A 13,496-nucleotide genomic window follows, 5' to 3' on the forward strand; every position below is an offset into this window, starting at 1 on the left:
GATTGGTGAATTTGCAAATCTATGGTCTAATCTGATTTCCAAATTACTGGAGTGTTTTGTTGGGGGTGTGTTGTTGTGGTTTTTTTTTTTGTTTGTTTTTTGTTTTTTTAATATTATCATAATTAAAGCTAAAGTCTTCCACCAAAACCCCACAGATGTCTTGAATCCCTTGCCTGATGTCTGAGGGTCGAGATATGAGAGACAGCATCATCACAGGCTGGGGCTGAGGCTGAAACCAGCAGCCTGGACTTTCTCCCCTCGTTACCTGTCTCAGCAATAAGCTACATGGGTTACGCCATAGACTCAAGTCTAAAAAGCCTGTAGCTCTGTGTTGTGGTTTTGTTTGGTGCTTTTTTTGGTAGTGGGGGAGAGGCTACAGCGATGGCCCCTGTGAGTAACTGCTGGAAGTTTCCCCAGCTCCAAGCTGGACCCACCACTGGCCAAGGCCAAGCCCAAGCCCATCAGTGCCTCTGCGAATACAAAAAAAAAAAAAAAAAAAAAAAAAGCCTTTTGCCTGGGAAGAAGGGAGGGAGAAGGAGAGGTGCCTTTTAAAGGTGTAGTCCTCTTTCTCATTAACTTATTCTGGTTTTGATTGTTAACAAATAGTTTTTTATGTTTTGCCCAAGTCTGTTTCTTGCCTGTGATCAGTAGGTGGTGAATGAACCCCCCCGTCCTTGCCTCAGCCCACGAGGCTTTTACCTTTTGTTCTTACGATTCTCCTCTCCATCCCAACAGAGGGGAGGAGAGAGCGAGAGGCTGTGTGGTGCTTATTGCTGGGTGGCCTTAAAACCACGACACTCTGGCATTCTCCCACACTGACTACACTTACAAAAGTCAGGGATATATAAAAACATATCTAAAATACTTGTGTCTCAACGAAACAAGCCCTCGCATGCATGGCTCAAGAATGGCCTTCTTTTACAAACCCAACAGACAAACAGCCCATTTACCTCTTCACATTCTTTTTCAGATGTAATACTATTTATTAATGTCACTGGCTTTTGGGTACACACACAAATATATGGATTTGTGTGTAAGAAACCTTACTGTGAAAAAAATAGGAAAGAAACCTACTTTGCCAGTATATCCCTTATATATCTATGAAGGCAATTTATGAAAGTAGACACTAGGAATCAAACAGACACTCGTGAATAAACAAAACACCATCATGTCCAAAAAATCAAAGTATCACTTGCAACAAATTAATGGGAAATTATGCGTATTTCACAAAATAAACATAGCTGCTGGGAGCTAAATGGTTCCAAAAACATTTGCACTTTTAAAAATGGTTTAGTTTTGGTGTCTTTGCTTTAACTGATAGCCCCGCAGAAGTATATTTTTCTTGGCAGTGCTGTTAATCAGTTAAGCATGTTGAGAAATATCCAAAAGCGCCTTTATCATTTCAGAATCATTTTTGTCATTACTCTAGAGCTAGCTGTAATTCCAAGAGGCTCACACATGAAGTTAATATTATCAGGTGAGCTTTAATTTATCAGCAATGAAGTAAAAGATTAAAACACACACTTGCTGTACTTGTTCTTCAGGTATAGTTCTCAAACGTGATAGTAATACAGGTTCTTTATTATTTTGTATTCCACCGTTTTCAACAGAAATACTTGTAAAGTACTGAAAAAAAATCCATAAAAGCCCATGCTTTCTTTTTAAATTAAGTGATGCAGCTACAGTTATACCTGAAGATTTACTGTTTTGAAGGATGGGGAGGGTAGCAGTGGTATTTTCCCTCCTTCAAATGAGTGAGAACTAAGACTTATTTTCATCTATACCATGGCAGAAGTTTTTAATGTGTTTCCACTGTATTTGGTATATGAACAAGTCCAAAAGGCTTCTTAATTTGAGTATAAATCTGTTCATTTTCTGATGCAGCTGAAATGATTAAGGCAGATCACAAAATACACAGTTAGGACATCCAAAACACTTCACCTAGTAAAAAAAGTCAATCCTCCCATGTAATACTGTGGAAATGGACATACACTTGGATGTTAGTAAAGCCAAACAACGTGACAGAGACTTGAAAGAAAAAATAAAATAGATTACTTAAATAAAAAGAGAAAAGGCACAGTGTTCATACTTATCTCAGTTTTACAACAGTATGTTTTAATATTGCACAGCAGGGTGGATTTTTACAGTTGATAGCGACTTAAGTCATTCAAAAATAAAATAGAAGATATTTACTTACTTCTCAGAAGCTTTTAATGTCTCGCCATCTTTTGTCCAAGTATATTTCACTTCACTAATACCAGCTGTTTCACACAGTAGATTGACAGCATGAGTATTCTTGGTCAGAAAAACTGTATTTCCAATTCGAACAGTTACTGTTTTGTTGAAGGAAACTCGAGGAATTTCCTTTTGCCTCATAATAACTGGAACCTTCTGGTCAAACATTAACTTATCAACAGTTTTTGAGCTGAAACGTTTGGATTCATTTGGTGATTTGCCTGTGCGTTTTGAGGCAAGTTTCTCATGCTGGGTTCCCTTCCATTTTTCAGTAGTTGGTTGTGGAGGCCTAGAAAATTCAGCAACTAATCGATAAATGATCTGAGATGCCACATCATCATTGACTTCTCCAGTTTCGATGAGCTGACTCATGTTCCTTATCAGTTCTTCAAACTGCACAGTGTCCATGCTGTAGGCACCTTGGAGAACTGCTGCCTCCAGTCGTTTATTCTTGAATTCACGAGAGCTGAAGTCTTCTGCTGAATTACTCCCAAAGGTTTCAGGATTTCGCAGAAATGGCTGATCATTTACTTGCCTGTCACCCAGGTAGAGCTCATTCTTCTTACTCCACATTTGCCACATTTTGCTCATTTTATGCCATTTGGCTCCAAAGCTGTTGGCCTCATTATGATCTGTGTTACTGGTCTCACTGGCACGTTTTCTGAGATTTGGTGGTTCTATCAATCTGTTGTCGGTACCAATGAGTTTGAGTACAAATGTTTCATGCACAGAGCCTGCAATACACCGGTACACACCAATATCTGTAGCTTCAAGACTATGTATTTTCAGCGATCCTGACTTAGTAATGCCAAGCCTTTTAGAGTTTTGTAAGTGTTGTCCATCTTTCTCCCACTGGATAAGAGATTTCTGGAACCTTCGTACAGGGCACTTAATTACAACAGAAGTTTTTGGAAGTAAGTAGGCTCGGCTTCCTATGGTAAAATTAATGCGCTTCTCTTGTCTTGTCTGAATGTAGACTCGGTGAACACCGACAATCTGAGGTCCATGGGCAAAATACTTTTCTGGAAGCTTTGGTTTAATCTCTGAAAGAAAACCAAGTGTTGAAAAGTATCTAATCTTTAGCACTCACGCTTACAAAATCTGCTTTTCACAGGATGCTTGACAGAGCTTTTGCTGACTTTGTTCAAGTCAGATTGCAACATGCTGAGCTTTTATCTGAGTCACAAAAATGCAAAAATATGAACAACATGAAACCATAACATTCCCCTGCTCCAGCCAAGAATTCTATTGCTTCTTCCCCAAGTCTCCTAACAATAAAAAGATACAGGCAACATATACCTATATGAAAGGTATAGATGGTGCACACATATATTATATAATACATATATAAATCTATAGTTCAATTTATATTACATATATAATCCTATTATAGCTATATTTCCTATATATATATATTTCCTATTGCTGCCTCAGAAAGGCTAGGCATGACATGAACAGAAAAAGGGAATCAAAAAATTTGAACACATTATCAGTTTCCCCAGATTTGAGCACTGTCAAGTGCAGAATCACCTCAATAAAACAAAACCTACCCAAAAAGTAAGGCTCCCCTTGAGTGTTATTTAGATTTTTGGTGGGCCGTGCTGGTTGTCTGACTGAGGCCAAACTGACGTGAAACAGTCAATGAAGACACAGCACGTGCAACAAGTAAAACCACCCTTTAACCATTGCCTAAGGGTAATTTCTTTGGGATGAAAGATGAGTTGCTCACAGTGTTATGCCAAGAAAGTAGGGAGGGAAGGGAAGAAAGAGAGAAATAGGTCAAATTTTTGCGAGGTTGAATATAGTAATCAGATGAATTGACAAAAGCAGACAATGACTGCATTAAGCTTCCTGCAGACTGGGTATGGAGACACTGGGTATTATGAAGCTCCTCCTGTGTTAAACTGCAGCCACTTGGATGCTGAAAGGTTTCTGGGGAGCTGTCTGAATGAAGACCACCACAGGCAGGGTTTCCCAGCAGTGCCAGTACAGGCACACTGGAGACAACAGGAGAATGACCGCAATGCTTCGGATACCACTGTGTTGACTCACTGCTGGCAACTACTATGCCCCACTTTGATCAGAAGAATTAATCTTGCTATGAGAACACTAGGTAAGTGAGAAACAAAGCTCTGCAGGAGGTGTGGAGCAAGGGCATGCACCCCCTGAGTTCGTCCTATGCAAGATTAAATTGGCCAGCTGGGAAGAGTCGGGCAACACTCTGCGCTAGTGCTGGAAAAAATCCAATTGTGTTTGGTGACCCAGATTTTTGGTATGTGACAGAAGAAAACCCAGAGCCCACTGAATGAGTTGATGAGCCAGGAAATGGACACACAAATCAAAATGCTTCTCATCATGCCTGAATCTGAAATCATTACTACTATCCCACTTGGTAGGTACACAAATAAAATGGCAACTGCGTTGACGGCACACAAATGATATTTGAAAACTGCATGCTTCTTCTATACATATGCTTCAAATATGTTGTGAAGAAATAGGTGAAAAGTTAAATGCTTCAAGCATTCAATAAGTGTGTACACTATACGAACTACACCCTAGAGTGCATTCTTATGCTTATAAAACAAAATGGTTATTTTCAATGTTTTGTGTAATGAGTTCAGACCTGTGGGGATATCATGGTTTCATAATTACACAGCTTTTAGACTGGTATTTGTTATCCAGATACACGGTTCCCTCAACCATTTCACGTCGTACAACAAATAAATTGCTTTAGGCACTCAGTTTACTAAAATTATTAAAGTAGCGTCCTGTTTTTAATAAGTTACTGGGCCCAAAATATTTATTTTTAGGGAAGTGTTCCAGTATTAAATCTTCCATTTCCAAAATCCAACTTACAGACACAGTAAGTGTAACTTCAAACACACAAATTAAAATACTTCAGGCTGTGCTCTGTTTACACTAGTTATTCCAACATGGAATTAAACCCAGTGCATACTTATAAATATGTTAACAAGTCTCATCCATTTCATTTTTTAAAAAAAGAAAGACCACTAACTCTCATTAGCAGTTCAACACTAGAGGGTGTGTATATTTTTACTGGTGACTGGTGAGCAAGGCTAGGAGTGAAACAGAGTTCAGAGTTGTGGATGGCAGGCCATATAAATATATAAGGTCATATAAATATATGAGGCCACATAAATATGCATTTTCTAGATCCTGAGTATCATCCAGTCTTGCAGCTGCTAAGGTAATGGACTGTTTGGGAGAGTTTCTTCTCTACAAGGTAAATCTTGCTTAAGGATTAGATCATTCTGGAGCCATTGGACATTATCACCTGGTACAAATCCATCTGGATCTGTGACCTCTAACAGTCCTCTACAGCTTCAGCCGGGTGCCAGGTCCTGGTGACCTCAGGGCTTGACTGGTGTTAGTTCCTATTTCTCAGAGTCCACATTCAGGAATGTTTCTGGCTTAATAGGGCTTATTAAGTAGAAAACAGCTACAATTACTAGTCCCCAGGTTAAAAGATTGAGTCTAAAAAGCCTCAGCACTGTCATGAGACAATAAAAAATGAGCCCATCTGAGCCATAGAAGCATAATCTTGAGGAGGCACATTCAAGAACACTGTTCCCAAGGCAAGAGTCCCTAACAACACGTGTGCCACACACCAGATCTCTTCACTGAGCCCGCTTCACTCTTTGTGGCTAGCCATCTGCCCATCTTAGGGCCGTGCTACCTTCCTGCCTTCCATTCACTCCTTCAAGGCAGCCTGAACCCATGGCTGCAGGAGGAGGAGGTGCCTCCTGTGTGTTCCTCTGACTCCAGACCTGCTGCTTCCACTGCCCTGACTTCTTCTGCAAAACCCAAACTGGAACTGTGGGTACGGACAAGTCTCACACCTTCCGCTGCCCTCCTGTTGCACAGCTGGGGAATGGCCAGGCAGATCCCAGCTGCAAGGGCTCCCTTCTTCCAAGCAGCTGTGAAGATGGAGAGGACAGGGATTCTCTTTTATGACTTTGATCTGCACCCACACAGCACAATCACATTCCCTCTGCCATCCAGTGTCCTGCTTTCTTGGCACCGTGGTGGAAGCTGACAAGGTAACTTTGATATCAGTCTGTGCTAAGCAATTTGCAAACCAGCTACACTGCCATTCAACTATCCACAATTAATTAAATTCAGATAGATATGCAGCTCAAAATATTTTATTAAACCTTATGCCAAGGACATTCCTGAAAGTCCACAGGGCTTTATTTAAGTGGAGTTTTGAACCTCAGGATTTTGGCATGCTAATGTGAAACACAGGCCAGGAAAATAAGTTTCATATTATGTATGAATCAGTAATTATTCTATTTCTTATTTTGTTTTGTGAATAATTTTTAAAGCAAAACTTCAAAATGTAGAAAGTAGCTATTTCTTGACAGCACTATGAATTGGGTCAAAACGTGTCTATCTCTGTGATCTGTGATCAAAACCAGCCCATTCATGAAGGCTTTTGGTTTTCCCCCACCTCAAAACTAAAAACTCTCCCTTTTTCCTTTCTTTTCAGCTCCCTGCTCCCCAAACCTACTAACACTCTTCTTTATAAAGGGAGCAGAGCACAGGTTCAGACATAAGGAACCTGCACTTAGAACTGCCTGTTCTACATTACTGTATGGAATTGAACACACTCTATGTCACTAAGGTATTTCCATCGGTGTTACACATGTGGAATTAGTGCAACTACCATCAGTATCACAACCCAGCTGTGCCCAAATGGTACAATTCCTATAGACAATCTTTCTGAAAAGATTTTTACACAGTAATAAAACAGTGGATTTTTTGAAGAGTGTCTGTACTGTCATCACTTCCTGCAAAGCTCATGAGACTGGGATTCTCATTTCTACAAGGAAAGATAGAAATTATAGATAAAGTTATCACTACCATAGAGTTTCAGGTTTTGAATTCCACCATGCTAAGCAAAATGTCCAATGTAATAGAAAAGTACAGTAAAAAGAGAAGCCAGAACTGGATTCTTATCTTTTCTAATGTCATTTGTAATTTATAGTCAATTTATGGATTTCTTTTTTTCTTTTTCAGTTGAGATAGTATAATGGATAAAGGAAAAAATCAGATGAAAAGTAGGTAAGTATGAGGGTGAGAGGTATGTACCATTAAAGTGTACTCAAAAACTACTTCTTGAGATCACAACCTGTATTTCTGACTGGCAGAAAAAACATTTAAAACAGTCCTGTTATTACTGGTCTAGTAATAACACTCAGTTTATGCCAGATTAGTAATGTTGTGAAAGTACAGGGAGATGAGCGAATTAACTTGTATACAGATTTTTTTTTCTGTAAACAGATCATTCCAAATCAGCAAGAAACTGCATAAAGTAACATACTTACTGTTGCAGGCATTCATCTGACAAGACCTTACAAGCAGTGAAGGAGACAGACCACTACACATCGATCCATTTAACGTGACATATTGGCCCTTTGCTGTTAGGTTTTGGCAGGCAAGTTTCCTTCTCTGGACCCCAACACCGCAGCTTACTGAGCACTGTGAAAGGAAGGATGCAGACAAAACTTGGTGTCCCACACCACACGTGCTCATTTTAAACTAGTTTGGGTTTGGTGTTTTTTTTTTTTTTTTTCCTTCTGAGGGAGAATGCGTATAGTAACTTCATATGAATCCTTCATGTCTGTTATGCAGACATTAAACTCTCCATCTTTCCAAGCAATAAGAATATAAGACAGATAGTTTGTTCCAACAAGCAACTCAGGAACAATTAAAATAACATGATAGTATTTATGTCCAACCATGGGCAGAACAGAGCAGTGAGATCTAGTACCTAAGAGAAACAATTCAGCACGTTCTAAACAGTCTGTGTCAAGCCTCTCAACTCTCTCTCCTACTTTGTATTGCATGAACCTTTAATTGCAGCTTCTAAATTCACTTTTATAAATCTTCTTGAGCAGGGAGTGGGAGCAGGCTTGCATTAAATAGGAAAGGAGGAGGACATATTCCAGAATAACACAAAGGTTTGCTTTTTGCAAGCCATGCTATAAAATATTTGATAGCTAAACATGTCTGGTAGAATGCATGCAATGTGTTACAGCCTGTCCTTCAGCAACTGAAACACAACTCAGGAAGGTGGTTGCGATCAGTCTAGTTGTAGGCAGGGATGCACAGCACCTGTACGCACAGTTTAGTCCAGGCACATGCCTTGTGAAACATTCAGCTGCCCTGTGAATGTATTGCTTCAAACATTTTCACCCAAGCACTAATCTTTAGAGCTCATTGCATCTGAAGGTTTTGGTTCATCATTGTCGAGGGCTGCTTACCTTGGACCATTCTCCTACGACCAGCTGAGGAGGACAATCAACTTTTGCACATGGTTTACTAGTTGGCAATTTAGGTTCCTGGCAGATGTCATCAGAGTGTTTCAGGAAACTTCCATCTGTCAACAGCTGCTTACAGTACACTTTGCGGGTCTGAACTCCTCCTCCACAAGTACGTGAACACTAAGGAGAAGAGGAGAACATAGCATGTGCGCTGGCATGGACATCTGTGCTCACCCATCATTTGTATGCAAACACTGTAAGCCTCCCCCCCATAGTTATGCTCTCTTGAAAAACAACATCCACTTTCAATTAAAAGGAAGCCACATGTAGAAAATCCTCCTGTTAAAATGTTTAGCTAATATATCTAAAGATGACAAGAACCTAAGTTAAAAAGTCACACCACCTGAATGCAGTTAAGTAGTAAAAATCTTAAAGAACATACATCCTACACATACGTATGCACATGTCCCACATCAGTTAATACACCTGGTGAGAGTTTAGGAAATTTTGTCCTTGAGACAAAAAAAAAAAAAAAAAAAAAAAAAAAAAAAAAGCAAGCAGAGAAATGTCCCCACAAGCAGGTTACTGCATTTACAGAGCATAGAAAGAGAGGTGATGTCTGGAGTAACTGGTGTGCAGCCTTCTGAAATCTTCAAAAGGACTTTCCACCCTGTCCTGTGACCACCCACTGGCCTACCAGTCAAAAGCAGTATTTCTGAGCTTGGATTAATTTGTTCTCATAAATCTGTTGAAACACTTAAATACCAAAGTTTAGGAGCTACCTTCCATGTTACTCCAGCTAGAGAACTTCCAGTACATAGCCAGAGGAACATGGTTAAACCACCTCTATAACCCAGTCATACCCGTTGCCATTCCTCAACGTGCCAAACAGGGGGACAGTCAATCTGGTTACAAGCTTGCAGAGAATGAGGCTTATTGTCTTTGCAGTCTTCAGCAGCCACAGCCGATCCTCCCGGCTGCTGGCAGTACACGTCTCTGGTCTGTATCCCAACGCCACACGTTGCTGAGCAGCGTCTCCAGGGGCCGCTTTGCCACCTGTTCCAACAACACAGCCAAAAGCCCACATTTTAGGAACTCGCTTCTGGTTGGGGAAGGAGCAATTGTACCCAAACAGACTCCAGGAAAAACAAGGGATAGTTGAAGGGATAGTTGTCGGTACATGGCTAAAACAACCCTTTGGTTTGGCTGTAAAGTGAGATTACAAACTAGATTTATAAACTTACAGGTAACAAAGAAAAGCAGAAATTATTCACAATGAAGTAATAAAGATTCATTTCCAGACAAATTCAACTCCAGCATTCTCTTTCAGAATGCTCCAAATAAAAAAAACACAGCCTGTTGGCAACCTGCTGATGTTTATATTTATAAATGTAAACATGTAAATAGACCTTTCTTACATTTACAAAACTTCCTTTAAATGTGTATATGTTTTCTGCAAAACATCCTGTTCCTGTTAACTTCTTCCCTACATTTTGCAAGAGGAGGTTTCTACAAACACGTAGAAACAATATGTGAAGGATCAGGAACGTCAGAGATCAAAAGTGGGTAAATAAGGCAGCGCATGTCAAAACTTCACATATGGCCCTTTCAAGTGACCAAATTAGCTAGGTTTCCTTGGATTTGGACTGTGTTTTTTCTTTTCCCAGGATCTCCAAAATAAACATAAGAAGCCATAAGAACTATGTGAGGCTACTAAAGAAGCACGAAATTAAAATAATTTTAAATCGTAACTTCCTCTTTTTTCATTCAGAAGGATAGGAAGTAAATATTCTCTGTTTTTTTGTGAAACTGCCTTCAAATTTTCCTTGTCCCTCTAGAGGAGCTAAGGCTGGTTTTCCAACTTTGGCAACTGTCTACACAGAAGAGATTTATTTCAGAAAATGTTTCCTGTTTTATTAGTGGGATGTGAAGAGTGGAAAAGCAGTGAACAAGAACAAAAAAAAAAAAAATGAATTCCAAAACCTTGTTAAAAACAGAAGTAGTGAAATGTCATCCCAAAGCAAGACCACAGTCCTGCAATCTGAACCCTTTCTGAGAAAGCCAATGTTTATTTTTAAGTCATATTAACCATTTCTTTGCCACAATATATTTTCATTACTTCAGTGTACCTCGGAGGGCAAAGCTTCACATTGCAACTGTGAGTCATTGGTGGTGGTCTCTTGGCATTGTCACACAGCGTTTCATTGACGGCTTGTTTTGTCTCTACGTGCAGACACATTGCAATGGCTTCTTGTGTTCCTGAATTAAAAAGGAAAACACTCATGAACCAGTGAAGATGGAAGAGATTTCTGTAAAGCCTGCTCTTGGATAATACTCAATAAAAAATCTCCAAACACTGAATTAGATAGCAGGTTTAAAAGTAACATCTCAAGTCAAAAGGAACACAGACATAGTTTATGTATTTAATGCTCAAAATATATTTGTGAATTATATCTAGCACTTGACTTCTGTGATATTTAAATTGTTGGATTTGACGTTTCACCTCTCTGAAAATCAGCAGAAAATGGTCTTCTCTCTCTGTCCACCGTCAGATGCTACGTCTGCCTGGTTCTGTAATAGTCCCAAGCCAGCTACTGGCTTCACTGCCAAAAATCAGGGTAAAAGTGATTCCTTCTCACTGACCTTGACTTTAAGGAGCTAAAGATCTGTAAAAGCTGTAAAAAAAATGCAGAAAACTTGCAAAACTATAGTCACGAGAATGGTTGACTAAACATAGAACTTTTCTCCTAGGGGCCAAGAGATGCCATAGTTTTGCTGAAGGCAGCAAATCTGACCCAGCCCAGAGCTTTCCTCACTCATGACCACTCTTGGCACCTTCTGATCTGCAGCTCTTGTTGCCTGGGTCTTATTACTGAAGCATGAAAGATTACTAATACATTTCTATGAGTCAAAATGAAACGTAACGTAAGTTTGCTTTAGAACAAGTCAGCTTAGCAAGGACCGGTCTTGTAAACTACTTTTATTTAAACCTATTGTACCGGATTTGTGCAGCAAGATTTTGGTAGCAGTGGGGCTACAGGGGCGGCTTCTGAGAGAAGCCACTAGAAGCTTCCCCTGTGTCCAAGAGAGCCAATGCCAAACCAACCGAGCTCCAAGACAGACCCACTGCTGGCCAAGGCTGAGCCCACCAGTGATGGTGGTAGCACCTCTGGAATAACGTATTTAAGAAGGGGGGAAAAACTGCTGCGGAAACAGCACCAGAGAGAGGAGTGAGGTGGGAGAAAACTCTACAGACACCAAGGGCAGTGAAGAAGGAGGGGGAGTAGGTGGTCCAGGTGCTGGAGCAGAGATTCCCCTGCAGCCCGTGGTGCAGCCCATGGCGAGGCAGCTGTGCCCTCCAGCCATGGAGCATAACAGTGGAGCAGAGATCCATCTAGATCTCTGGTCTTTAAATTTAAATGGACTTTAAATCCATTTCCTTCCTGTCTTTCACTTATCTCCAGTGATTTTGTAAGGATACAAATTTGCTTTCAGCAGCAGGTTACATCTCTTATGACCAACTTCTAAGGTCTCAAAAGGAGTTTTTAACTAGAAACCTTCACTAACCACTTCATAGTCTCACCTATGACACTACTTCAAAAGATCATCATTATGATCTACTACAACTAGTCCTGCTTCTGTGTCAGCTATGCGTGACGACTGATTTCTTGGCACTGCTGATCATTAGCCATTCTGATTTCAGTGGGCATGAGGAAATACCCTACACTGAAAGTTTCATTTCCCTGCCAATGGTCCATATTTCTCTTTTACAACACATTCATGAGCACTCTCATTCTTTTCCTAAACCAAAGCTGTTCTTCCATCTATAAACAATTCTGATGTAGTCCAGTGTATCAGCCAGCCCAGGCCACGAATGCTCTTTGCCACACTTGAACCAGTCCAACCATTTCAGACACTTCCGCAGGAGCAGAACAGCAGGGCTTTTTACAATAACATAGGTTCTGATTTCTTTCAGGCTCTCTGGTACACCTCTAGATCCCCTCTGGGACTCATTTTCAGTTCAGAAAGACCTTGTTATATAAATGTTTTTACGACATCCACAAAGTGAAGAATTTTTATAGAACAGAATACCTGACCTTAAATATGACTGACAACCTATTCAGTTCTATTCTACCAAAATATTCATAATTGCATTAACATAGAGCACACACATTCAGTAAAAAGTATTTTACTAGCAATAAACTTTTAACAACAAATACCATGACTATAAAGCAGACATGAAAATGTCCAAAGATGAAAAACCAGTAAACATTGTTTCTAGAGCTCTACTATTTCATTCCAGACTGACAAAAAAAAAAGGGAATCAAACATTTTCTGCCCAGTTGATCCCGATGTGTTCAACAGGAGCAGCCTCTCTGTCCACTTACATGGGAAATGCACATCTGACTGTCTACAGCAGAGAAACAAAGATTTAGAAATTGTGTTCTGGCAGAAACAGAATGACATTACCAGACAAGCAATCAAGTAGATGTCAAGCATCTACATAATCTTTCAGGTCAAAATTGACCCTCTGCTCCAGCCTTCAGTTTCACTGATCTCACTGCGTTCCTGGGGGAAAACCACGCTCAGAGGTGATGCTGCTCTGGAACAGGTTGTGATAACTAATATCTTCTTAATATCTCATACAAAGGAGGGGAATGAAATGAGATTCCTTTCAGACCATCTAAATTGGCAATAATCCCATGGGAACATTTTATTTCGGTGTTATAAAAACTAAATTGGCCAACCAAATGACCAAAAGGCATGTCATACCAGGTGATGGATTTTGACTGCGACTTGCCACCTGGAGTTCATTAAACCACTTCTGCCTTGCAGCATGACTTGCCCAGCTTTACCTGTGTTACCAGAAGAAAAAGCCAATATGAGGAGTATCTTTCATTTGACTTAGAACTAGTAGGGATTCCTTCCCACAGGGGCCTGATTGGAAAAAAAAAAAAAAAAAAAAAAAACACT

At 40.0% G+C, this 13,496-nt stretch overlaps 1 protein-coding gene across 1 annotated transcript in view; it reads right to left on the reverse strand.

The window, feature by feature from the left end:
• Nucleotides 1-13,496, reverse strand: part of ADAMTSL3 (ADAMTS-like 3) — a gene marked incomplete at its 5' end in the record, with an annotated part of 100,098 nt that overhangs the window by 24,672 nt on the left and 61,930 nt on the right. Inside the window, 5 exons of the mRNA XM_010073380.1 lie at nucleotides 2,198-3,278; nucleotides 7,584-7,737; nucleotides 8,523-8,702; nucleotides 9,386-9,578; nucleotides 10,652-10,781. Of these exons, the coding sequence (XP_010071682.1) occupies nucleotides 2,198-3,278; nucleotides 7,584-7,737; nucleotides 8,523-8,702; nucleotides 9,386-9,578; nucleotides 10,652-10,781 (1,738 nt within the window). The remainder of the gene's footprint in view (nucleotides 1-2,197; nucleotides 3,279-7,583; nucleotides 7,738-8,522; nucleotides 8,703-9,385; nucleotides 9,579-10,651; nucleotides 10,782-13,496) is intronic.

Source organism: Pterocles gutturalis, unplaced genomic scaffold, assembly GCF_000699245.1.
Source record: "Pterocles gutturalis isolate BGI_N339 unplaced genomic scaffold, ASM69924v1 scaffold13687, whole genome shotgun sequence".
Taxonomy (NCBI): domain Eukaryota; kingdom Metazoa; phylum Chordata; class Aves; order Pterocliformes; family Pteroclidae; genus Pterocles; species Pterocles gutturalis.